The sequence below is a fragment of the Dromaius novaehollandiae genome, chromosome 1, assembly GCF_036370855.1.
Source record: "Dromaius novaehollandiae isolate bDroNov1 chromosome 1, bDroNov1.hap1, whole genome shotgun sequence".
Classification (NCBI taxonomy): domain Eukaryota; kingdom Metazoa; phylum Chordata; class Aves; order Casuariiformes; family Dromaiidae; genus Dromaius; species Dromaius novaehollandiae.
In genome coordinates this window covers 123,957,345-123,984,252 of record NC_088098.1, presented here as the reverse complement: position 1 = coordinate 123,984,252, position 26,908 = coordinate 123,957,345, and the positions used below count along the sequence as shown (strand labels likewise).

Below are 26,908 nucleotides of genomic sequence, written 5' to 3'. Positions count from 1 at the left end.
GAGCTGTGCTGGGAGCACTTTGTGTTCTGGGCCACAAATGGGGCTCTTTGTGCCAGCATCGGCCTGGTAAACCTTCTCCCAAATCGGGTTAGGTTCGGGTAGGGGTTCGGGTTAGGGTTGAGCGCAAGAGAGAGAGTGGAGCCAACGTTGGAGTGGGTGTGGAAAGGGGCTGCCAAAGGAAGAGGTTTGGTGCCAAGAGAGCTGTGCTGGGAGCACTTTGTGTTCTGGGCCACAAATGGGGCTCTTGGTGCCAGCATCGGCCTGGAAAGCCTTCTCCCAATTCGGGTTAGGGTTTGAGTTAGGGTTAGGGTTGAGAGCAAGAGAGAGCGTAGAGGCGCTGATGGAGTGGGTGTGGAAAGGGGCTGCCAAAGGAAAAGGTTTGGTGCCAAGAGAGCTGTGCTAGGAGCACTTTGTGTTCTGGGCCACAAATGGGGCTCTTGGTGCCAGCAGGGGCCTGGAAAACCTTCTCCCAATTCGGGTTAGGGTTTGAGTTAGGGTTAGGGTTGAGCCGAAGAGAGAGCGTAGAGGCGCTGATGGAGTGGGTGTGGAAAGGGACTACCAAAGGAAGAGGTTTGGTGCCAAGAGAGCTGTGCTGGGAGCACTTTGTGTTCTGGGCCACAAATGGGGCTCTTGGTGCCAGCATCGGCCTGGAAAACCTTCTCCCAATTTGGGTTAGGTTCGGGTACGGGTTCGGGTTGGGGTTGAGCGCAAGAGGGAGAGTGGAGGCACGACTGCAGTGGGTGTGGAAAGGGGCTGCCAAAGGAAGAGGTTTGGTGCCAAGAGAGCTGTGCTGGGAGCACTTTGTGTTCTGGGCCACAAATGGGGCTCTTGGTGCCAGCATCGGCCTGGAAAACCTTCTCCCAATTTGGGTTAGGTTAGGGTTCGGGTTCAGGTTAGTGTTGAGCGCAGGAGGGAGAGTGGAGGCACGACTGGAGTGGGTGTGGAAAGGGGCTGCCAAAGGAAGAGGTTTGGTGCCAAGAGAGCTGTGCTGGGAGCACTTTGTGTTCTGGGCCACAAATGGGGCTCTTGGTGCCAGCAGCGGCCTGGAAAACCTTCTCCCAATTAGGGTTAGGGTTTGAGTTAGGTTTAGGGTTGAGCCGAAGAGAGAGCATAGAGGCGCTGATGGAGTGGGTGTGGAAAGGGACTACCAAAGGAAGAGGTTTGGTGCCAAGAGAGCTGTGCTGGGAGCACTTTGTGTTCTGGGCCACAAATGGGGCTCTTTGTGCCAGCATCGGCCTGGAAAACCTTCTCCAGTTAGGGTTAGGGTTTGAGTTAGGGTTAGGGTTGAGCGCAACAGACAGCGTAGAGGCACGACTGGAGTGGGTGCGGAAAGGGGCTGCCAAAGGAAGAGGTTTGGTGCCAAGAGAGCTGTGCTGGGAGCACTTTGTGTTCTGGGCCACAAATGGGGCTCTTGGTGCCAGCATCGGCCTGGAAAACCTTCTCCCAATTCGGGTTAGGGTTTCAGTTAGGGTTAGGGTTGAGCGCAAGAGAGAGCGTAGAGGCGCTGATGGAGTGGGTGTGGAAAGGGGCTGCCAAAGGAAGAGGTTTGGTGCCAAGAGAGCTGTGCTGGGAGCACTTTGTGTTCTGGGCCACAAATGGGGCTCTTTGTGCCAGCAGCGGCCTGGAAAGCCTTCTCCCAATTCGCGTTAGGGTTTGAGTTAGGGTTAGGGTTGAGCGCAAGAGAGAGCGTAGAGGCACGACTGGAGTGGGTGTGCAAAGGGGCTGCCAAAGGAAGAGGTTTGGTGCCAAGAGAGCTGTGCTGGGAGCACTTTGTGTTCTGGGCCACAAATGGGGCTCTTGGTGCCAGCCTCGGCCTGGAAAACCTTCTCCCAATTTGGGTTAGGTTCGGGTACGTGTTCGGGTTGGGGTTGAGCGCAAGAGGGAGCGTTATGGCACGACTGCAGTGGGTGTGGAAAGGGGCTGCCAAAGGAAGAGGTTTGGTGCCAAGAGAGCTGTGCTGGGAGCACTTTGTGTTCTGGGCCACAAATGGGGCTCTTGGTGCCAGCATCGGCCTGGAAAACCTTCTCCCAATTTGGGTTAGGTTCGGGTACGGGTTCAGGTTAGTGTTGAGCGCAGGAGGGAGAGTGGAGGCACGACTGGAGTGGGTGTGCAAAGGGGCTGCCAAAGGAAGAGGTTTGGTGCCAAGAGAGCTGTGCTGGGAGCACTTTGTGTTCTGGGCCACCAATGGGGCTTTTTGTGCCAGCAGCGGCCTGGAAAGCCTTCTCCCAGTTCCTGTTAGGCTTAGGGTTCGGGTTAGGGTTGAGAGCAAGAAAGACCATAGAGGCACCATTGGAGTGGGTGTGGAAAGGGGCTGCCAAAGGAAGAGGTTTGGTGCCAAGAGAGCTGTGCTGGGAGCACTTTGTGTTCTGGGCCACAAATGGGGCTCTTTGTGCCAGCATCGGCCTGGAAAACCTTCTCCCAATTTGGGTTAGTCTTAGAGTTCGGGTTAGGTTTGAGAGCAAGAAAGACCATAGAGGCACCGTTGGAGTGAGTGTGGAAAGGGGCTGCCAAAGGAAGAGGTTTGGTGCCAAGAGAGCTGTGCTGGGAGCACTTTGTGTTCTGGGCCACAAATGGGGCTCTTGGTGCCAGCATCGGCCTGGAAAACCTTCTCCCAATTTGGGTTAGGTTAGGGTTCGGGTTCAGGTTAGTGTTGAGCGCAGGAGGGAGAGTGGAGGCACGACTGCAGTGGGTGTGCAAAGGGGCTGCCAAAGGAAGAGGTTTGGTGCCAAGAGAGCTGTGCTGGGAGCACTTTGTGTTCTGGGCCACCAATGGGGCTCTTGGTGCCAGCAGCAGCTTGGAAAACCTTCTCCCAATTCGGGTTAGGGTTTGAGTTAGGGTTAGGGTTGAGCGCAAGAGAGAGCGTAGAGGCACGACTGGAGTGGGTGTGCAAAGGGGCTGCCAAAGGAAGAGGTTTGGTGCCAAGAGAGCTGTGCTGGGAGCACTTTGTGTTCTGGGCCACAAATGGGGCTTTTTGTGCCAGCATCGGCCTGGAAAGCCTTCTCCCAGTTCGCGTTAGGCTTAGGGTTCGGGTTAGGGTTGAGAGCAAGAAAGACCATAGAGGCACCGTTGGAGTGAGTGTGGAAAGGGGCTGCCAAAGGAAGAGGTTTGGTGCCAAGAGAGCTGTGCTGGGAGCACTTTGTGTTCTGGGCCACAAATGGGGCTCTTGGTGCCAGCCTCGGCCTGGAAAACCTTCTCCCAATTTGGGATAGGTTCGGGTACGGGTTCGGGTTGGGGTTGAGCGCAAGAGGGAGAGTGGAGGCACGACTGGAGTGGGTGTGGAAAGGGGCTGCCAAAGGAAGAGCTTTGGTGCCAAGAGAGCTGTGCTGGGAGCACTTTGTGTTCTGGGCCACAAATGGGGCTCTTGGTGCCAGCATCGGCCTGGAAAACCTTCTCCCAATTCGGGTTAGGGTTTGAGTTAGGGTTAGGGTTGAGCGCAAGAGAGAGCGTAGAGGCGCTGATGGAGTGAGTGTGGAAAGGGGCTGCCAAAGGAAAAGGTTTGGTGCCAAGAGAGCTGTGCTAGGAGCACTTTGTGTTCTGGGCCACAAATGGGGCTCTTTGTGCCAGCAGCGGCCTGGAAAGCCTTCTCCCAATTCGCGTTAGGGTTTGAGTTAGGGTTAGGGTTGAGCGCAAGAGAGAGCGTAGAGGCGCGGTTGGAGTGGGTGTGGAAAGGGGCTGCCAAAGGAAGAGGTTTGGTGCCAAGAGAGCTGTGCTGGGAGCACTTTGTGTTCTGGGCCACCAATGGGGCTCTTGGTGCCAGCAGCGGCCTGGAAAACCTTCTCCAGTTAGGGTTAGGGTTTGAGTTAGGGTTAGGGTTGAGCGCATGAGAGAGAGTGTGGAGGCACGACTGGAGTGGGTGTGGAAAGGGGCTGCCAAAGGAAGAGGTTTGGTGCCAAGAGAGCTGTGCTGGGAGCACTTTGTGTTCTGGGCCACAAATGCGGCTCTTTGTGCCAGCAGGGGCCTGGAAAACATTCTGCCAATTTGGGTTAGGTTCGGGTACGGGTTCGGGTTAGTGTTGAGCGCAAGAGGGAGAGTGGAGGCACGACTGGAGTGGGTGTGGAAAGGGGCTGCCAAAGGAAAAGGTTTGGTGCCAAGAGAGCTGTGCTGGGAGCACTTTGTGTTCTGGGCCACAAATGGGGCTCTTGGTGCCAGCCTCGGCCTGGAAAGCCTTCTCCCAATTTGGGTTAGGTTCGGGTACGGGTTCGGGTTGGGGTTGAGCACATGAGGGAGAGTGGAGGCACGACTGGAGTGGGTGTGGAAAGGGGCTGCCAAAGGAAGAGGTTTGGTGCCAAGAGAGCTGTGCTGGGAGCACTGTGTGTTCTGGGCCACAAATGGGGCTCTTTGTGCCAGCAGGGGCCTGGAAAACCTTCTCCCAATTCGGGTTAGGGTTTGAGTTAGGGTTAGGGTTGAGAGCAAGAGAGAGCGTAGAGGCGCTGATGGAGTGGGTGTGGAAAGGGGCTGCCAAAGGAAGAGGTTTGGTGCCAAGAGAGCTGTGCTAGGAGCACTTTGTGTTCTGGGCCACCAATGGGGCTCTTTGTGCCAGCAGGGGCCTGGAAAGCCTTCTCCCAATTCGCGTTAGGGTTTTAGTTAGGGTTAGGGTTGAGCGCAACAGACAGCGTAGAGGCGCGGTTGGAGTGGGTGTGGAAAGGGGCTGCCAAAGGAAGAGGTTTGGTGCCAAGAGAGCTGTGCTGGGAGCACTTTGTGTTCTGGGCCACCAATGGGGCTCTTTGTGCCAGCATCGGCCTGGAAAACCTTCTCCCAATTCGGGTTAGGGTTTGAGTTAGGGTTAGGGTTGAGCGCAAGAGAGAGCGTAGAGGCGCTGATGGAGTGGCTGTGGAAAGGGGCTGCCAAAGGAAGAGGTTTGGTGCCAAGAGAGCTGTGCTGGGAGCACTTTGTGTTCTGGGCCACAAATGGGGCTCGTTGTGCCAGCATCGGCCTGGAAAACCTTCTCCCAATTCGGGTTAGGGTTTGAGTTAGGGTTAGGGTTGAGCGCAAGAGAGAGCGTAGAGGCGCTGATGGAGTGGCTGTGGAAAGGGGCTGCCAAAGGAAGAGGTTTGGTGCCAAGAGAGCTGTGCTGGGAGCACTTTGTGTTCTGGGCCACAAATGGGGCTCTTGGTGCCAGCAGCGGCCTGGAAAACCTTCTCCCAATTTGGGTTAGGTTAGGGTTCGGGTTCAGGTTAGTGTTGAGCGCAGGAGGGAGAGTGGAGGCACGACTGGAGTGGGTGTGGAAAGGGGCTGCCAAAGAAGAGGTTTGGTGCCAAGAGAGCTGTGCTGGGAGCACTTTGTGTTCTGGGCCACCAATGGGGCTCTTTGTGCCAGCATTGGCCTGGAAAACCTTCTCCCAATTTGGGTTAGGTTAGGGTTCGCGTTCAGGTTAGTGTTGAGCGCAAGAGGGAGAGTGGAGGCACGACTGGAGTGGGTGTGGAAAGGGGCTGCCAAAGGAAGAGCTTTGGTGCCAAGAGAGCTGTGCTGGGAGCACTTTGTGTTCTGGGCCACAAATGGGGCTCTTGGTGCCAGCATCGGCCTGGAAAACCTTCTCCCAATTTGGGTTAGTCTTAGGGTTCGGGTTCAGGTTAGTGTTGAGCGCAGGAGGGAGAGTGGAGGCACGACTGGAGTGGGTGTGGAAAGGGGCTGCCAAAGGAAGAGGTTTGGTGCCAAGAGAGCTGTGCTGGGAGCACTTTGTGTTCTGGGCCACCAATGGGGCTCTTGGTGCCAGCATCGGCCTGGAAAACCTTCTCCCAATTCGGGTTAGGGTTTGAGTTAGGGTTAGGGTTGAGCGCAAGAGAGAGCGTAGAGGCACGACTGGAGTGGGTGTGGAAAGGGGCTGCCAAAGGAAGAGGTTTGGTGCCAAGAGAGCTGTGCTGGGAGCACTTTGTGTTCTGGGCCACAAATGGGGCTTTTTGTGCCAGCAGCGGCCTGGAACGCCTTCACCCAGTTCGCGTTAGGCTTAGGGATTGAGTTAGGTTTGAGCGCAAGAGAGAGCGTAGAGGCACGACTGGAGTGGGTGTGGAAAGGGGCTGCCAAAGGAAGAGGTTTGGTGCCAAGAGAGCTGTGCTGGGAGCACTTTGTGTTCTGGGCCGCAAATGGGGCTCTTGGTGCCAGCATCGGCCTGGAAAACCTTCTCCCAATTTGGGTTAGGTTAGGGTTCGGGTTCAGGTTAGTGTTGAGCGCAGGAGGGAGAGTGGAGGCACGACTGGAGTGGGTGTGGAAAGGGGCTGCCAAAGGAAGAGGTTTGGTGCCAAGAGAGCTGTGCTGGGAGCACTTTGTGTTCTGGGCCACAAATGGGGCTTTTTGTGCCAGCAGCGGCCTGGAAAGCCTTCTCCCAGTTCGTGTTAGGCTTAGGGTTCGGGTTAGGTTTGAGAGCAAGAAAGACCATAGAGGCACCGTTGGAGTGGGTGTGGAAAGGGGCTGCCAAAGGAAGAGGTTTGGTGCCAAGAGAGCTGTGCTGGGAGCACTTTGTGTTCTGGGCCACAAATGGGGCTTTTTGTGCCAGCATCGGCCTGGTAAACCTTCTCCCAATTTGGGTTAGGTTCTGGTACGGGTTCAGGTTGGGGTTGAGCGCAAGAGAGAGAGTGGAGCCAACGTGGGAGTGGGTGTGGAAAGGGGCTGCCAAAGGAAGAGGTTTGGTGCCAAGAGAGCTGTGCTGGGAGCACTTTGTGTTCTGGGCCACCAATGGGGCTCTTGGTGCCAGCAGCGGCCTGGAAAACCTTCTCCAGTTAGGGTTAGGGTTTGAGTTAGGGTTAGGGCTGAGCCCAAGAGAGAGCGTAGAGGCACGACTGGAGTGGGTGCGGAAAGGGGCTATCAAAGGAAGAGGTTTGGTGCCAAGAGAGCTGTGCTGGGAGCACTTTGTGTTCTGGGCCACAAATGGGGCTCTTGGTGCCAGCATCGGCCTGGAAAACCTTCTCCCAATTCGGGTTAGGGTTTGAGTTAGGGTTAGGGTTGAGCGCAAGAGAGAGCGTAGAGGCGCTGATGGAGTGGGTGTGGAAAGGGGCTGCCAAAGGAAGAGGTTTGGTGCCAAGAGAGCTGTGCTGGGAGCACTTTGTGTTCTGGGCCACAAATGGTGCTCTTGGTGCCAGCAGCGGCCTGGAAAGCCTTCTCCCAGTTCGCGTTAGGCTTAGGGATTGAGTTAGGTTTGAGCGCAAGAGAGAGCGTAGAGGCACGACTGGAGTGGGTGTGGAAAGGGGCTGCCAAAGGAAGAGGTTTGGTGCCAAGAGAGCTGTGCTGGGAGCACTTTGTGTTCTGGGCCACCAATGGGGCTCTTGGTGCCAGCAGCAGCTTGGAAAACCTTCTCCCAATTCGGGGTAGGGTTTGAGTTAGGGTTAGGGTTGAGCGCAAGAGAGAGCGTAGAGGCACGACTGGAGTGGGTGTGCAAAGGGGCTGCCAAAGGAAGAGGTTTGGTGCCAAGAGAGCTGTGCTGGGAGCACTTTGTGTTCTGGGCCACAAATGGGGCTCTTGGTGCAAGCATCGGCCTGGAAAACCTTCTCCCAGTTCGCGTTAGGCTTAGGGTTCGGGTTAGGTTTGAGAGCAAGAAAGACCATAGAGGCACCGTTGGAGTGGGTGTGGAAAGGGGCTGCCAAAGGAAGAGGTTTGGTGCCAAGAGAGCTGTGCTGGGAGCACTTTGTGTTCTGGGCCACAAATGGGGCTTTTTGTGCCAGCATCGGCCTGGTAAACCTTCTCCCAATTTGGGTTAGGTTCTGGTACGGGTTCAGGTTGGGGTTGAGCGCAAGAGAGAGAGTGGAGCCAACGTTGGAGTGGGTGTGGAAAGGGGCTGCCAAAGGAAGAGGTTTGGTGCCAAGAGAGCTGTGCTGGGAGCACTTTGTGTTCTGGGCCACCAATGGGGCTCTGGGTGCCAGCAGCGGCCTGGAAAACCTTCTCCAGTTAGGGTTAGGGTTTGAGTTAGGGTTAGGGCTGAGCGCAAGAGAGAGCGTAGAGGCACGACTGGAGTGGGTGCGGAAAGGGGCTATCAAAGGAAGAGGTTTGGTGCCAAGAGAGCTGTGCTGGGAGCACTTTGTGTTCTGGGCCACAAATGGGGCTCTTTGTGCCAGCATCGGCCTGGAAAACCTTCTCCCAATTCGGGTTAGGGTTTGAGTTAGGGTTAGGGTTGAGCGCAAGAGAGAGCGTAGAGGCGCTGATGGAGTGGGTGTGGAAAGGGGCTGCCAAAGGAAGAGGTTTGGTGCCAAGAGAGCTGTGCTGGGAGCACTTTGTGTTCTGGGCCACAAATGGGGCTTTTTGTGCCAGCAGCGGCCTGGAAAGCCTTCTCCCAGTTCGCGTTAGGCTTAGGGATTGAGTTAGGTTTGAGCGCAAGAGAGAGCGTAGAGGCACGACTGGAGTGGGTGTGGAAAGGGGCTGCCAAAGGAAGAGGTTTGGTGCCAAGAGAGCTGTGCTGGGAGCACTTTGTGTTCTGGGCCACCAATGGGGCTCTTGGTGCCAGCAGCAGCTTGGAAAACCTTCTCCCAATTCGGGTTAGGGTTTGAGTTAGGGTTAGGGTTGAGCGCAAGAGAGAGCGTAGAGGCACGACTGGAGTGGGTGTGCAAAGGGGCTGCCAAAGGAAGAGGTTTGGTGCCAAGAGAGCTGTGCTGGGAGCACTTTGTGTTCTGGGCCACAAATGGGGCTCTTGGTGCCAGCATCGGCCTGGAAAACCTTCTCCCAGTTCGCGTTAGGCTTAGGGTTCGGGTTAGGTTTGAGAGCAAGAAAGACCATAGAGGCACCGTTGGAGTGGGTGTGGAAAGGGGCTGCCAAAGGAAGAGGTTTGGTGCCAAGAGAGCTGTGCTGGGAGCACTTTGTGTTCTGGGCCACAAATGGGGCTCTTTGTGCCAGCATCGGCCTGGAAAACCTTCTCCCAATTTGGGTTAGTCTTAGAGTTCGGGTTAGGTTTGAGAGCAAGAAAGACCATAGAGGCACCGTTGGAGTGAGTGTGGAAAGGGGCTGCCAAAGGAAGAGGTTTGGTGCCAAGAGAGCTGTGCTGGGAGCACTTTGTGTTCTGGGCCACAAATGGGGCTCTTGGTGCCAGCATCGGCCTGGAAAACCTTCTCCCAATTTGGGTTAGGTTCGGGTACGGGTTCGGGTTGGGGTTGAGCGCAAGAGGGAGAGTGGAGGCACGACTGGAGTGGGTGTGGAAAGGGGCTGCCAAAGGAAGAGGTTTGGTGCCAAGAGAGCTGTGCTGGGAGCACTTTGTGTTCTGGGCCACAAATGGGGCTCTTGGTGCCAGCATCGGCCTGGAAAACCTTCTCCCAATTCGGGTTAGGGTTTGAGTTAGGGTTAGGGTTGAGCCGAAGAGAGAGCGTAGAGGCACTGATGGAGTGGGTGTGGAAAGGGGCTGCCAAAGGAAGAGGTTTGGTGCCAAGAGAGCTGTGCTGGGAGCACTTTGTGTTCTGGGCCACAAATGGGGCTTTTTGTGCCAGCATCGGCCTGGTAAACCTTCTCCCAAATCGGGTTAGGTTCGGGTACGGGTTCGGGTTAGGGTTGAGCGCAAGAGAGAGAGTGGAGCCAACGTTGGAGTGGGTGTGGAAAGGGGCTGCCAAAGGAAGAGGTTTGGTGCCAAGAGAGCTGTGCTGGGAGCACTTTGTGTTCTGGGCCACCAATGGGGCTCTAGGTGCCAGCAGCGGCCTGGAAAACCTTCTCCAGTTAGGGTTAGGGTTTTAGTTAGGGTTAGGGCTGAGCCCAAGAGAGAGCGTAGAGGCACGACTGGAGTGGGTGTGGAAAGGGGCTGCCAAAGGAAGAGGTTTGGTGCCAAGAGAGCTGTGCTGGGAGCACTTTGTGTTCTGGGCCACAAATGGGGCTCTTGGTGCCAGCATCGGCCTGGAAAACCTTCTCCCAATTCGGGTTAGGGTTTGAGTTAGGGTTAGGGTTGAGCGCAAGAGAGAGCGTAGAGGCGCTGATGGAGTGGCTGTGGAAAGGGGCTGCCAAAGGAAGAGGTTTGGTGCCAAGAGAGCTGTGCTGGGAGCACTTTGTGTTCTGGGCCACAAATGGGGCTTTTTGTGCCAGCAGCGGCCTGGAAAGCCTTCTCCCAGTTCGCGTTAGGCTTAGGCACTGAGTTAGGTTTGAGCGCAAGAGAGAGCGTAGAGGCACGACTGGAGTGGGTGTGGAAAGGGGCTGCCAAAGGAAGAGGTTTGGTGCCAAGAGAGCTGTGCTGGGAGCACTTTGTGTTCTGGGCCACAAATGGGGCTCTTGGTGCAAGCATCGGCCTGGAAAACCTTCTCCCAGTTCGCTTTAGGCTTAGGGTTCGGGTTAGGTTTGAGAGCAAGAAAGACCATAGAGGCACCGTTGGAGTGGGTGTGGAAAGGGGCTGCCAAAGGAAGAGGTTTGGTGCCAAGAGAGCTGTGCTGGGAGCACTTTGTGTTCTGGGCCACAAATGGGGCTCTTTGTGCCAGCATCGGCCTGGAAAACCTTCTCCCAATTTGGGTTAGTCTTAGAGTTCGGGTTAGGTTTGAGAGCAAGAAAGACCATAGAGGCACCGTTGGAGTGAGTGTGGAAAGGGGCTGCCAAAGGAAGAGGTTTGGTGCCAAGAGAGCTGTGCTGGGAGCACTTTGTGTTCTGGGCCACAAATGGGGCTCTTGGTGCCAGCATCGGCCTGGAAAACCTTCTCCCAATTTGGGTTAGGTTCGGGTACGGGTTCGGGTTGGGGTTGAGCGCAAGAGGGAGAGTGGAGGCACGACTGCAGTGGGTGTGCAAAGGGGCTGCCAAAGGAAGAGGTTTGGTGCCAAGAGAGCTGTGCTGGGAGCACTTTGTGTTCTGGGCCACAAATGGGGCTCTTTGTGCCAGCATCGGCCTGGAAAACCTTCTCCCAATTTGGGTTAGTCTTAGAGTTCGGGCTAGGTTTGAGAGCAAGAAAGACCATAGAGGCACCGTTGGAGTGGGTGTGGAAAGGGGCTGCCAAAGGAAGAGGTTTGGTGCCAAGAGAGCTGTCCTGGGAGCACTTTGTGTTCTGGGCCACAAATGGGGCTTTTTGTGCCAGTATCGGCCTGGTAAACCTTCTCCCAAATCGGGTTAGTTTCGGGTACGGGTTCGGGTTCGGGTTGAGCGCAAGAGAGAGAGTGGAGCCAACGTTGGAGTGGGTGTGGAAAGGGGCTGCCAAAGGAAGAGGTTTGGTGCCAAGAGAGCTGTGCTGGGAGCACTTTGTGTTCTGGGCCACCAATGGGGCTCTAGGTGCCAGCAGCGGCCTGGAAAACCTTCTCCACTTAGGGTTAGGGTTTGAGTTAGGGTTAGGGCTGAGCGCAAGAGAGAGCGTAGAGGCACAACTGGAGTGGGTGCGGAAAGGGGCTATCAAAGGAAGAGGTTTGGTGCCAAGAGAGCTGTGCTGGGAGCACTTTGTGTTCTGGGCCACAAATGGGGCTCTTGGTGCCAGCATCGGCCTGGAAAACCTTCTCCCAGTTCGGGTTAGGGTTTGAGTTAGGGTTAGGGTTGAGCGCAAGAGAGAGCGTAGAGGCGCTGATGGAGTGGGTGTGGAAAGGGGCTGCCAAAGGAAGAGGTTTGGTGCCAAGAGAGCTGTGCTGGGAGCACTTTGTGTTCTGGGCCACAAATGGGGCTCTTGGTGCCAGCAGCGGCCTGGAAAACCTTCTCCCAATTTGGTCTAGGGATTGAGTTAGGTTTGAGCGCAAGAGAGAGCGTAGAGGCACGACTGGAGTGGGTGTGCAAAGGGGCTGCCAAAGGAAGAGGTTTGGTGCCAAGAGAGCTGTGCTGGGAGCACTTTGTGTTCTGGGCCGCAAATGGGGCTCTTGGTGCCAGCATCGGCCTGGAAAACCTTCTCCCAATTTGGGTTAGGTTAGGGTTCGGGTTCAGGTTAGTGTTGAGCGCAGGAGGGAGAGTGGAGGCACGACTGGAGTGGGTGTGCAAAGGGGCTGCCAAAGGAAGAGGTTTGGTGCCAAGAGAGCTGTGCTGGGAGCACTTTGTGTTCTGGGCCACCAATGGGGCTCTTGGTGCCAGCAGCAGCTTGGAAAACCTTCTCCCAATTCGGGTTAGGGTTTGAGTTAGGGTTAGGGTTGAGCGCAAGAGAGAGCGTAGAGGCGCTGATGGAGTGGGTGTGGAAAGGGGCTGCCAAAGGAAGAGGTTTGGTGCCAAGAGAGCTGTGCTGGGAGCACTTTGTGTTCTGGGCCACAAATGGGGCTTTTTGTGCCAGCAGCGGCCTGGAAAGCCTTCTCCCAGTTCGCGTTAGGCTTAGGGTTCGGGTTAGGTTTGAGAGCAAGAAAGACCATAGAGGCACCGTTGGAGTGGGTGTGGAAAGGGGCTGCCAAAGGAAGAGGTTTGGTGCCAAGAGAGCTGTGCTGGGAGCACTTTGTGTTCTGGGCCACAAATGGGGCTCTTGGTGCCAGCCTCGGCCTGGAAAACCTTCTCCCAATTTGGGTTAGGTTCGGGTACGGGTTCGGGTTGGGGTTGAGCGCAAGAGGGAGAGTGGAGGCACGACTGGAGTGGGTGTGGAAAGGGGCTGCCAAAGGAAGAGGTTTGGTGCCAAGAGAGCTGTGCTGGGAGCACTGTGTGTTCTGGGCCACAAATGGGGCTCTTGGTGCCAGCAGGGGCCTGGAAAGCCTTCTCCCAATTCGCGTTAGGGTTTTAGTTAGGGTTAGGGTTGAGCGCAACAGACAGCGTAGAGGCGCGGTTGGAGTGGGTGTGGAAAGGGGCTGCCAAAGGAAGAGGTTTGGTGCCAAGAGAGCTGTGCTGGGAGCACTTTGTGTTCTGGGCCACAAATGGGGCTCTTTGTGCCAGCAGCGGCCTGGAAAACTTTTCCCAGTTACGGTTAGGGTTAGAATTAGGGTTAGGGTTGAGAGCAAGAGCGAGCGTAGAGGCGCGGTTGGAGTGGGTGTGGAAAGGGGCTGCCAAAGGAAGAGGTTTGGTGCCAAGACAGGTGTTCTTGGAGGACTTTCTCGGCTGGTCCACATATCCCAGTATCCCAGCGTTGTTTATATTCAAACTTAGCTCTGGACATCATCTAGTCCAACCCCCCTGCTCAAGCAGGGACACCTAGAGCACATTGCCCACGACCTTGTCTTGATGGCTTTTGAATATTTCCTAGGAAGGAGACTCCACAGACTCTCTAGCAACCTGTTCCCATGCTCTGGCAATCTCACAGTAAAGATGTTTTTCCTACATGTTCAGAAGGAGCTTCTTGTGTTTCAGTTTGTGCCCATTACCTCTTCTCCTATCGTTGGGCAGCACTGAAAAGAGTCAGGCCCCTTCCTCTTTACACCCTCCCTTCAGGTATTTTTTACCCATAGACAAGATCACCCCTCAGTCTTCTCTTCTCCAGGCTGGACGGTCCCAGCTCTCTCAGCCTTTCCTCACAGGAGAGAGGCTCCAGTCCCTTCCTCATCTTAGTAGCCCTCCACTGGGCTTGCTCCAGTAGCTCTATGTCTCTCTTGTATTGTGGAGCCCAAACCGGGACACCAGGGCTGAGTAGAGGGGAAGGATCACCTCCCTTGACATGCTGGCAATGCTCTTCCTAATGCAGCCCACAATACCACTGGCCTTCTTGGCCACAAGGGCATGTTGCTGGCTCATGGTCAACTTGTTGTCCACCAGGATTCCCAGATCCTTCTCCGCAGAGGTGCTTTCCAGCAGGTCAGCCTACAGCCTGTACTGGTGCCTGGGGTTATTCCTCCCTAGGTGCAGGACCCTGCACCTCCCTTTGTTGAACTTTATGAGGTTCCCCTCTGCCCATCTCTCCAGCCTGTCGAGGTTCCTGTGAATGGCAGCACAGCCCTCTGGTGTATCCAGTCTTGGACTGTGTCCTTTTTGCCCACTTCAGTTTGGTATGCAGTCTCCAGCAACATGTGTTTCTGTTGGTAGACAGATTGCAGCAGTAATCTCAGCAATATGTGTTTTTATTGGTAGACAGTCTTCCTCAGAGCATCTTCTTTGTTCATCTTCTTTATTATATCATCTGGCACTTTTTTGTTTGCAGGTTGTGTGCACATTTAGCACTGTACATCTACTTAACTTGTTCAAGTACCTCTTTTTTTTTATTTTGGAAGCATATCCATCATTCAGTCTCTCATATTGTTGTACCATTTGGAGCTTAGTGGCTTCCTAATGTTTCTGCCTTGAGTCACTGCTGCCTTGCTCATTCGACACAGTTAGCAGAAACCAAAAGTCTTATTTTTTCCACTGTAAGAAAGCCAAAGCATTTCCAAGCACACTGAGTGTATAGTATTGCACTCTCATTCAGTTTTTTGGTCATACTCAGATTTGAAATACTGCTGCAGAGCTGGACAACTCTCAGAACTTGTATCAATATTTAATATGAAGTGACACTAGGATTTCCTACAACTGTATGAATAGTAAAGGTCTTTTGTGCTTACTTGGAAGGAAAGGGACATGATTTGTATTTTTTTGCTACTTAGCTCCACAGAGGTGATATTTACACTTCTGGGAAAAAAAAAATATATGAACTGTAAAATGCCCCCAAATCACAAGCACCATGAATTGTAGAGCAGCAGCTGTAGCAGATGTACAAACAAAACTGTTATTTGGCAGCAGTTATTATTTCAGATATGGTCTTGGGAAAGCTACTTCTGTGTAAAGGTTAGCACTTCATTGCCTGGCTAATAGACTGAGTGCATCTACTTGATTCCAGCAAAACGTAAGACCCCCCCATATATTTCTGTAGCCTATAATTGTGACACCGTAGATCTCCGCCTTTCCCAAAAGCATCGGCAGATACATTCTAAATGTAAATAAATAAAATGTTCTTGCTGAAGAAAGACTGCGACGGCTGTTGCGCTTGGCAGCACGGGTGCTGCTATCTGTCTTATGGGCGGGCGCTCTGCCACCCCCCGCCCCGCGGAAGCACCTCCCCACTCACTGCCCAGGCCCCGCCCCTCGCCGGGGAGGCGGGGCGAATGGGGCGATGCCACGCCCCCGGGGGCGCCCATTGGTGGAGGAGGGGCGGGGCCCGCCTAGGGGCGGGGCCCGCCAGCGCGGCGCTGTCCGCCCGCCGGAGCCGCACTGGGGCCGGAGCCGCTGCCGCCGCCGCCGCCGCGGGAGGAAGACAGCGGCCGCAGGGGGCAGCGCCATGGCCGAGAGATACGACGTGGTCGTGGTCGGCGGCGGCATCTCAGGTGGGTCCGGCGGGGGGGCGCCTCCGGGGGGCTGTGGGAGCGGCACCGCAGGGTAGTCTGGCCCCCGCCGTCCCCAGCCGCACGGGGGTCGCACGGGTGCCGGGTCCCCCCCGGGGCTTCAGGTGTGCTGAAAAACGGGGGAAAACTCAGGCCAGGGTTTCAGGGCATATTCGCTGCTTCCTGTGCTGGTTTGTGCTTCGTGCTTGGCAGAAGGTCTGTGGGAAGCACTTTGCAATGCCCACAGCTGCGGGGCGCGGGCTGGGGTTTCTGCATCGCAGCTAAGGCACTGGTTTTAAATTGTGGTTTTCGAGGTGGCTCTTGCAGTGGTGGTATTTGTGTTCTTCTGATGAATGCTGCAGAAAGGCGTCTGGAAATATCTGTAAAAGCAGCTTGGGTTTTATTGCTTTGAGAAGAGCTGTGCTCAGGGGACGGCCAAGTTCCCCAGTTGTGCTGGAGGCTTCTCGCTTTACCCAAAACTTCCTGAAATATTGTTCAGATCTACTTTTAGCAGTATCAAGTGCCTTGTTGGTTCCCCATCCCTTTGCTTAAGAAAAGAAGCCATTTTTCTGATGGTACCAGAAATAAGAATCTTGCTATGTTACAGAATATCCGTATTTGCACTGTCTGTCTGATAAATACTGTGTTAGCAGCTTTGGCCAGGTTTCAGTTTTCAGGGAGTCTCTGCTTCACTAACAGTTCAGAAAAGGCAAGTTACATGACAGAGTGACTTTAGTACTACTCCAAGCATTACTGCCGCTACTACGGGGATAGTGAGTCTTTAGTAGAATTGAGAAGCAATCAGGGGCTTTCCTTTCTTTAATCTGCAGTGCATTAATGCACAAAATAGCATGTTGTTTACTTAAAAACTCCATCAGTTACATAATTACATTATTACAAATTATTGTTTAAATAATTACAGTTGTTTTGGCAAATAAAATCATCTGTAGCATCCTCCAGCAGAAGGGAAGAGTTTAGACCTAGCTTTGGCTTGCCTTTTTGTTTCAGCAGATGCCTGAGGGTTTTCCTGGTAACACAAGTCATTTGCTCTTCGTCCTTAAGGTTGCTGTAATCTGCAGAGCCCCTTAAGGGAATTACAAACCATACAGTGTGCAGCTGATGGTGCTCTGTTCTTAACATGGTTATTAAGTTCTGAGAAGCTCCTCTTCCCTGGAGGATGCCTTGCTCTTCCGCTTTTCTAACCTACAGTAGCATTTTGGAAAATGCATTGAGCATTTTTTAACTCGTATCTTGGCTCACTAGTACAACCATCAATAGGTTACTTCAGAACACTTATTCATTGGATTAGAGCCTGCTCTGGAGTCTGAAATGGATCCAAGCAGGAAATTTCAAGGTGTTACACTCCCTGAAAATTTGTCAGTAACATTAGGAAAACAAATAAACGTGTCACAGGATTCTTTGGGTACAGGAACGTTTTTCTTGCCAGTGGAAACTCTCATGTCATAACAGTTGCATAGAAACTGGTGTTTATTTTTTATGAACTTGAACAAACATCATTTTAAGAAAGTGGCCTTAGAAAAAGGAACAATAAATACCTTATTTCATGACTAATCCATCATTTGTATATCATACCATTTATAGCTGTGCACCCTAATTTCTATCACCTTTTGTTTTCTTTTGCTTTTCTTACAGCTTCTCTGTCACTACTGTTTTTGTAGCAATGTGCCAGTTGTGTAAGAGGGTTAGACAGTGATACTTTCTGGTTTTAAGAAAAAAAAATTAAAAAAAAAAGTTTCTGGAATTTTGGTCCTGGTGAGGTAAATAGTAAAACTTGCTCCAGAATGGGCAGGGTTTCATCCTCTACATCTCCCTGATTCAAACCTTGACCTGCTATTGCTTATTTCTCCCAAGATATACTTGCAGCTTTCTCAAACTGATAAGATTACTATCTTCTGTCCTCCTACTATGTGTTAAATACTCCTTGCCTGATGCTTACAAGAAAGCATAGGAAATGTTGGGATAAACCTGAGGTGTTCCTTACTAGAAATACATGAAATGTATATAAGGCAAGGTGCTTGTTTTCTTAAGTGTGAGCTTCCCAGTGGTGAGATTGCGGCTTTTTTAAATGTTTGTACAATGCCTAGCAAAATGAAGCTCAAATCCTGGCTGGCATCTCTGGAGGTATCTATTTTTCAGGGAAAATGAAGAAGGGTCTTCAGAGCCAAGTTCTGAACTAACAAACACACTCTTCTCGTACATACTACTGGTATCTGTGTGCACAAATGCAGGCATGCGGTCTTTCACAGGGACACAAAATCTACTCTGCGCTTAGAAAGTCACAAGCTAGGGATGAAGAGAGGTATTCACAGTGGGGAAGAGTACAAAGAATACAAAGAGTATTTCACAGTGAGGAAACTACTTGTGGGAAACAAGTAGGCTCTGGTAGCCTGCACCACTGTCTTTTTTCTGATATGCTCTATGGAATTCATGTTCAAACTATCTAGACTGCATGAGCAAGTACATTTGGACCCCTAGGGAGAGGCAGCTGCAAAATTTGAGCTACATTCCTCTTTATAGGTATCTGTGCATGTTAATAATGTGCATGGTGGCCAGGAATGGCCTTAAGAACATGTTTTTATCATGTTTATTTGATAGTATCTCTCATATAGGTAATGATGATTATAACATTTTAGCCTCCATTATATTAAATAAACTGATGTAAAAAGACTTTTTCCTTACCCATGGGAAATTCATACGTATACCTCTTGAATCTAGTTCCCATCCCTCATCTGTAGGGTCTTCTAGTGAACTGAAGAGTCTGGTTCAGATTGATTTTGATCTTTTGCTCATCTATTTTGGTTTAGGCTATGTAATTCCCTAAGTTGTTAAATGCAGAAAGCTGACAACACATGGCACATTATGGATGTGTGTCTGATTGATCAGCAGGACTTTAACTTGACATCCCATCAGACAGACCTCTGCCACTTCAGTTAAGGCCTTACTATAGTATTAATAGGTTGTTAACTTCTATGTGGACTAATTACTGCAGTAGCTATTGACAATTTCCACAAGTTGTCCATTTTATGCAGCAAGTCATGTCATACCTTTCCTGATTCATTGTCACAATCCAAGTCCCATTTCTTGCTCCCGAAGTTAAGGCCACAATTAAAGGTGAAGTCATATTTTGGCTCCAAAGCTGTAGGATGGAGTGTACCCAGTTGCCTTGAGATGTGAGAGAAGCTATAAGGAGATTCAGCTTTTTCAGTCACTCTTTGGGCAGTGCACTTTAACAGCTGGGCAGCATGAAGTTCTTTGAGAGTTCTGGAAGAACCCTCAGATATTTTAGCTTTTAAGATCTAGATATTGGCTGCTGCCTACATATGATTTGTAATTTCTCAAAGCTTTCTAACTAACCTTCTTGGGTCATATTTTCACATAGATAACAAAATGCACTATGTTGACTCAAAGGCTACCTCCTTGCCAAATTTGAAGTCACTGCTAGAAATTCCAAAACAGAAGAAGGGCGGGGGTGAAGGGGAGGTCCATCACTTTTCAACATCACAAAAAAATGTTTTTGTCTTGGAGGATTTCAAATAGTCAACCAATTTTAGCCAAGATTTTTCAGGGGAAAAAAAAATCAGACTGAAAAAGACACCCCAAAAAATTCAAGCTTAAATAGTTAAAATTTGTCAAAAAAGAATGTAAGCAAAAAACCCCAAATGCCTCAGTGGGAAGTTTGGGGGATATTCACACCAGCCTCACCTTAAGCATGAATTCTGGACACTGAAGATTTAGCTGATCAAAGAGCACATGCAGAATTAAGAATGGTTTACTACATGATGCAAAACATATCCATCAGATTTGGATAAATATAGCCAGAAGCATGCAAGTCCAAAAGAACTTGTACTAAAATATGTTTTGGAAGAATTTTGAACATGTTGTGTTACAAGAACAAAGCGAAATGGAAATGTAGCCATAATTGAAACTTGCACTGGAGATTATCGTTCCTTGACATGGATAGTTTTTAACTCCAAGTTAAAACACACTTGTTCTTACCTAGAAGCAGAGAGATCTCATGGCTGAACAAAAGGGACACTTAGATTTGCCAGACACATGCAGGAAACAGCAGTGTTTTCTGTTACATTTATGTAGAAGTCCCAGGACCACAAATTGTAGGAGAAACAAGGACATAAAAATGTAGTGATTAGTGTTTATATTGAAAGAAAACATGAAATGCCATTAGGGATTCCTTTTCTCTGAATGAAAGAGTGCTGATGCCTTGGTATCTCCTAGTTCATGCTTTGTGATCGATAGCCTTACCGCTTGAGCTACCCACGCATTGGCTATGGTCTCTGTGTGAAGTACTGACTAACGAGAAAACGTAGGTTTTTCCTTGCTTGTTGTAACAGCAGCACAACTTATGTTGCATACTGCTCTGTTTGTTTTGACAGCAAGCCAATCTGCTGGTGTGTGGTAGTGTTAGATAAACTGTCAAATACACAGTTACTGATAGAAGATATAAGATATAATCCATCACACCTGTATAAATTTGGAGTAATCTCCAGTAGACTTTTTTTGTATGTTATTTCTAGATTTACTCAGAATTTGACCTGTAGGCGTGCAGTAGCTCGTTCCTAAAGTGTGTCCTGGGTTCTGCTGCTTATGTTTACTGCATGCTGAACTTTGGTTGCCCAGTTCTTCATCCTATTCTTTCTGGAGCCAATAGGAACACTGATTATCAGTGATATCATCATCACATTTGGTACCAGTTTTGGATGCAGGAATAAATAGTGTTGTTTCACAGAGCTTTCAGTTCCCCATGTGCTGGTAGCAAGCTGACTGTCATCATGTGAAAAACACATTGCAGGGTCAAAACAGTTGAACTCATATATAAAGTATTACGGAAATTGTGGACAGTACCTGCAAATAAGCAGAAATAGTTTCCATTTGCCTCCTTTTTTGTAAGTACTTTTAGCCCATGATAACTTTTAATCATTACATGTTCTAATGTTTTGCTACTAAAGATACAAAATTTTATGACGTGGCAAGCATTTTATTTAGGACACTCCTTTGTGTTATGCTCTATGTTAGATATATAGTTTTGTTCAAAGTATAATTCCAATATATTTATTATATAATCAGATGCAGAAATATTATTTTCTTCATCTTTCATCATTTTCTTCCTCATGTGGTTTTCTGTGGTAAATGCATCATTTATAAATGTTGTCCAGCTGAAGTGGTAACCTGAACAGTTACAGCTGGTCCTGTTATTGAATGAAGAATGTGCTGGTTTTGTCTGGCAAAAATCATACATACACCAGTGTGACTCATTACTGAACAAATTAAGAGTTCCTGAGAAAGCACTGTAAATCTACACTCCGTCCTTGAGAGCTAGACTTTGCACCACACCTCAGATTTAGTTGGAAATTGTTCAAAGGTAGGAACAAGTATTCCTGTTAACTAGGTATGTCTGATATTTGCAGAGCATTATTTAGAGCTACTAGTAAAAGACCCAGTAGTTAGGACTTAACTCTAAATATTCTAGCATAATGCAAACGTGCAGGGGACAGACATTAAATCTTTTGGGAGAATATCAGTGCTGACTTCTGTGATATTTGTGGAAATGAAATTGATCATAATTTTGTTGTAACATTTTTTCACATACATGTTTAGCTGAAGAGCACCATTTAACAGACAGGAATTTATTCTGCAAACTGTCCGATTTGTGTGTAAGATGAGGCGGGTGCTCCATTTTTAACCCTGTGCTCTATTTTTTACTTGTTTACTTTCTTCTGTGAGCTTTGAACTTGAAAATCACAGTGGATGCATATGTAAGGGTGGACTCATCCTAGGAATATAATTCCCTCTTCCTATCCACTGAGTTTCTATTAATATTTGCCATGAGAAACTGTCTTTGTACACTTCAGAACAAGGTTTGCCTGTGTTCAAGTTGGTAAAACAATAACATCATTTAAACCAATTAGAGTGGCTTGTTGTCAGTTAAACACTGTACTCTGTGATAGAAAATATATATTCTCTTTTGGTTGAAATCTTAGGTGAATCAACTAGATTATTTTTGAGGAGGGGAAAAAAAGCACTGACATATATGAAAATCATTTATCTGAAAATGGCAAAATAAATAAATGCAGTCTCATCCCTAGTATTGACTAGACTTGAACAAGGATTATGAAAGAAGTTAAGGAAAGATAAAATACTGATTTTTGACAAGCAGAAAGTTAGTGGTATTATGGTATTAGGCAAGACTGAAAGAAGAAATGAATGTAGACTTGTGGTCAGCACTGTTTATTTGTTACTCAGTGTTGCTGTTTTGTGCAAAATTTAATGGGTTCTAAATAAGTTAATAAGTTCTTTTTTTCTTTCTCAATGGTGATCTTCTGTATGTTGTTGTCCATCGGTAATTTCTCTGGAGTTACTATGATAAAACAGTGTATATTTAGCCTGTATTTTAAAACTTTTTTAAATACCATGGTGTGCAACAAAACTCTAATGAAAAGAAAATGGTGTGGGGAGAAGGAGAAGAAGGAGATGAGGAAGGGAAGTTTTATGTTAAGGTCATAGTAGAAATGTTTTCCATCTCATGTTGGCAGGTTCATGTTTACTTGGCAAAGACACTTCTGCTAGAATCAGTTCTCATGATTCAAAGGTGACCATTGCCAGATTCAATTATTCAATTGTATTTGGAAACAATTAGGTTATCCATCAGTGAAACAGTAAAAATAATCACAGCGCTAGCATGCTGTTACAGCAGAACTTTAATGAGCATATATTAAAACTGTCTTACTTTACAGATGTGTATTAATGAAAGGAAAAGTTTTAAAAATATTCCCCTGTTAAGATCAGAAAAATGTAAAGACTTCTATAAAGATTTTTTTTCCTTATATTATTCAGTTAAAGCCTACTAGAACACTACAATAATGGGATAGTAGCCTTTCATGTAAAGTAATTATCTCACTTCATATACAGTAGGGTGGATTAACAAGGATTTTAAGAAGTAATATCATTGTTGTTGGTTTTGGTAAACTTTCTGCCCAGTAGTAGATGCATAAAAGGCAAATGCATTTTGTTGAACAAGCTAGCAACTAAGGAAGTGATTCATCTAGAAAACCAGGAGACAGTTACCTTTAAAACAGTAACAGTGAATTTTCCATGCCTTTTTTTTTTTGGTGTATTTGACATGGCAGATATATAGTGGCCCCCATGTGAAAGGTTAAAAGTCCCTGAAAAATCAAGCCTCTCTAATATGCTGAAATGCCTCGCGTGAACTCACCAGCACTTTTCAGACTTTATACACTTATCATGATCTTCATCACCAAATATTTTGATGTCTTGATGTAGTGTAACATTTTTACAAGGCTCTGCAGTAATGTAATCTCATAGGCACACTGGCTGCTACTAATCCCCGTGGAAGAGCTCCGCTGGCACAGGAGTTTGCAGCAAGGGGGAATCACTTGTCGCTGGGAAGATAGAGACTGATGACAGAGATAAGTGTGTGCTTTCCAGAGTGTTTTTGACAAAGCAGCTCACTTGTACCTCCTGTTCCTCCAGAAAGCAGGTGGGCCAGACTTCAGTTAAAATACCTAGTTACTTGCACAGCTGATCCAAAAAATCTGAAAAGGAGGGGGTGAAGTTGAGCACTTCCAGATCTGATACAGTGATGGGCAGAAACATTCTTTGCCTGGTGCTGTGACATTTTTATGGTATCAGGCTGCCAGCAGTCCTCTTCACTGTCTTTCATCACCCTTTTTGGGTACTGCCCTTACATGTTTTGGATATGTTCAGCATACATTGTAAGAAGTGCTATCTCTCAGTAAGATACCAGTGATTGTTTCTGATTATGGCATACCAGTAAATCTGTTTGTACTGGATTTACAGAGTCCAGATGAAAAGATATTTACTGTAGAATATATTATTATTTTGTACTGTACTATCATGTTTTCAATCAAGTAACTTTTTTTTTTTTTTTTTTGCTCCCACCATTTATGTGACAGCACTCTTTATGTGCCCTGTATCAACCCCACTACTGAGGCAACTTGCTATTATTCTCAAAAGTGCTTTCCCATGAAATAACAAAATGCTTCCCATATTCTGTGGCTCAGTTGGCAATCAAGTTCAGGTCTCTTAAGTCCTATCTGTAGGGATGAACCTCCCTTTCCCATGAGCTAAAAAAAATTTTGTTTTATTTTCCTTCTGACTACATACAAAATTCAGTCCTACTCAGTGTTTGTACGTTTCAGCCACAGTGCTTGTTTGGTACTCCACAGATTGCATAAATTCATCTTCTTAGATTTTTTAATTGTATATGCAGTATTTTGGTGCACTTGAAACTACTTTGCATGATAGGATTCATGATAGGATTATGACATTTTTCTGCGATGAAGGCAGCAGCAGTATGATCTGTGACAGCAGCAATTCTGAGTCCTTAACAGCACTGCAAAATCTCTTGGAATAGCGCTTTCTTGTATGGTGTCTTCAGATAGAGGGAGCTCAGTAGGAGATTGCCATAGAAACTCTTGTGGAGGATGTATAAGTCATCTTGCTTTGTTTATTCTGATCTATAAACATATGAACTTCTGTAGCCAGATACTTCGAATGAGGCGTGGGTTTGGCAGTCTCCCTTCATCATACTGTGGCAAGTAGTACACTTCTGATTCATAGAATCAGAGTGAGATGTGGAAGGAGCACGGCTATGATTTGGGGTGGCTTGCAGCTTTATCTCTAGGCTACACTTGGAGGAGGTGGAGGAGGCAAGGAGGCACAACACTAGTCTTGGCTGCTGGGAGCAAAACTCAGAATGGGAAGAGTGACAACAGCGTCGCCATGTGCGGCATGATGAAAGGGGACGGGCTGTGAAGCAGTGACTGCTGCAGTCACAGAAAGGCCCCGGCATACGCTCAACCACACCGCTCTTCCACCCAGCACAAGCATCAGTTCCTAATTTAGGAAGGAGAAGACACCCACATGTGGTAGCAGTGATAGGCATGTCAGGGCTACACAAAGGAGCTTTAAAATAGCTTGCTCGAGCCCTGGCTTTGGCCAGAGAGGTTGCAGCGCCCAGCTGGGTTTTGGCTGGTCTGCCTTGCCTCCAGCAGCATGCGGCAGCTGGATTTGGAGCGCACACGTGGCTGAGGGCTGCTGCGGCTCCACAGCGATGCCTGCATTGCAAAAGGTCTTTGGAGGATGAGAGGACATGCCCTCCCTTGGCAGCTCCTCAGTCACAAATAAATGAATCAATCTCAGATGTTCATTCTGCAGAGAATGCTAGCACAATTAGGAAACTCTTGAGAAATTCAAGCTATGGAGAAGATAAAGGGAAAATACGCAATGCATTTTGAGGATAATCATACCCGTGTATCAAAAGCAAATAGGCTTTCTGGCCTGTGGGGTTGCTTAAGGTACACACGTATAAAGCTTGTGTCTAGTGCACTTCAGTTCGAACTAGAATGGAGCTAAAGAGTGGGATTCAATAGACAGATACATTAAAAATACAGATACTGTGCATGCGCTCTTGCTAGTCCTCCATTTTGAAAGAGGATTGTTCTCATTCTTTAAATATATAAATGTATAAATAAAAGCCTTCAATCAGTATATTTGGGTTGACCCCTACCTCTTCTCCCCACTCCCATCTGCTGTTTTCTCTTGTGGTTTTATTCTACTGGGAAAATAAAACAGTTTTTATCTTGGATTAAGCTAAATTTTTTCTGTATTTTCCATGTAAATGTGCATATTTTTAAATTCAGCCTCCCAGGTCTGATCTTCAACTTCAAGCATTTACAGTGTCAGGAAGGTTAAAATCATTACCGCCTCTGCTTGTGCTGTCTCACTGGGTCTGCAAGATTTGTAAATGTGAAGTTACAAATTGATCTGGTTTTTATTTCTCTGTTGGGCCCTCTGCCAATTGCTAATAAGACGTCTCTGTGCTGGTGCAGCTTTTGCCCTTTCTCAGTCTCTGGAGCTCAGAGATCTTTTGTCAGAACTGTGTCTACAGCAACACTTGGGTTAACAACAATGAAACTCAAAATCTGTAAGGCTGGAGGGCAAAGAAGTGCAACAGCAGATTGTACTTCAGCCTTCAAGCAACCACATTAGAGAACTTCAGTCATATCACCTCATGTTCTCCTTCCTTAGCTGTCCTTGTTTATTTGGATACATCATATAATTGAGCTATAAAGCAGCGTTAATTTCCAACCTGGTGCAGTGTGACTGTTACTCTTTCTGAACAGTGGTTACATGTATATAGCTATTATATACAGCATGAAATGACAGATAAGGGTGTCAGTCCTTTCTAGGAGTAAATAGACAATACAGCCAATGGTGGAGTTAAAGGAGTTGCATACAATTTTTTTTTAGTATCTAGGCCAGATTTTTCTTTGCTTCATGTTCCATTGGGTAGCACATGAACACACTATGCATTTTTTCAGAAGAAATATATCTGTAATTAGCTTTCTCATAAAAGAATTCTCTGTTCATGCCAGATTGTACCAGGGTATTTATGCAGATAGGGTAACACATGAACATGCCATGCATTTTTTCAGAGGAAATATATCTATAGTATACTTTCTTATAAAAGAATTATCCTCTCATGCCTGATTGTACAAAGGTATTTATGCTGGTAGAGAAACTCAACCTTCTATTTTATAAATGCAAGAAAACCACTTTTTTATAAAAGAAGCCACTGTATATTTTGAAAAATCAGTTTTCTTACTATAAAAGGTATACATATTTGAAAGAAAATGCTGCAGTTTGTGTTTACAACATTAAGCTTGTGTTTTCTATTTATGTTGAAGGGGAGGAGAACACCATCACTGAAAAGATTAAAGAATTAACTTAAATTATAAGTGTTCCATGTCTTTCATGCAGTAAAAAAATCAAAAACTTTTTATAGAAATGTGGTCAGTTTGAAAGATGTTCACTACACTGACAAATAGCTAGCATTTTTAAAAATTAGAATATTAAGTATGCTTCTGGTTCATCAGTAATCTAAATATGATGCAAGGATCTAAAGTTATCTTCAAGTGAGTGTGGAAAACATATATAGCACTTTTGTCAATATGAGATGTATGGATTTCCTCAGTTCTAGTTTCCAGTGAATGCTGTTCTATTTCCCTATTAAAAGATTATGTGCACAGAAGTTTATGAATTATTCTGTATTGTCTGCAGAATAAATCAATACAGTTAACACTGTCCAGAGCCTTAGAAGGATTTCTGTCATCTGGTCTTTTAAGATGTACGTTCTTTGTGGGCTTATGAGCAGTTGCCTCTAATCACATTTCTAGGTAGTGTAATGAATATAATATTATTATTCCTTACTGCAGGGTATCCTGTTGGAAAGTTCTGATCAATAAAGCTGGCTTTTGTATACTTAGGGAGGGGAAACAACTCCAAATAAACAATGCTTCAGTGCCAAATTGGCCTGCAGGACAATGGGATAATCTGATTTCACAAACTCATGAGCGCTTTTTACAATTTCAGTTCACATTTATCAAAAGTAAAGAGGACTGCTGTCCTATTGAATTTTCAGTTGTCGCTAGTGCCTCCATCACACAGTCCCGTAATTAGGTGATTTTTGCTGAGATGGTAATTCCTTTTATTAAGTTTCTACATGCAGCCTGTTTGATTGTCATGGTCAAACTCGACTGCTTAAAATAAGTCTTGACAGTGAAGCATGCTTTCCTTCTGCATGCGAATGACGACAATGGACAGGAATAGAGTGGAGAGTTGATAAGTGAGAGAAGAAATTGGAAGCAGACCTTGCTGAAACATGCCTATTCAGTATATTATTATTTCTGCCACTTGAGCACTGTAGGCCGCGGAGGGTTTGGTTCTGCCTTTCCGTGGGCTGTACACATTAAGAGTAAGAAGCATGTTCCTTAATAATTGAGATT

At 48.0% G+C, this 26,908-nt stretch overlaps 1 protein-coding gene across 2 annotated transcripts in view; it reads left to right on the top strand.

Annotated features, from left to right (window-relative positions):
- The window catches only part of LOC112993631 (amine oxidase [flavin-containing] A-like), a 542,295-nt gene that overhangs the window by 485,778 nt on the left and 29,609 nt on the right, over positions 1 to 26,908 (top strand). Inside the window, exon 1 of one of the 2 annotated variants that reach the window (XM_026117422.2) lies at positions 14,894 to 15,047. The exons of the other annotated variant lie outside the window; for it this stretch is intronic. Coding sequence (XP_025973207.1) covers positions 15,002 to 15,047 — 46 coding nt within the window. The 5' untranslated portion in view covers positions 14,894 to 15,001. Of the gene's footprint in view, positions 1 to 14,893; positions 15,048 to 26,908 lie in introns of those variants that run through there. 2 annotated transcript variants of the gene reach the window in all.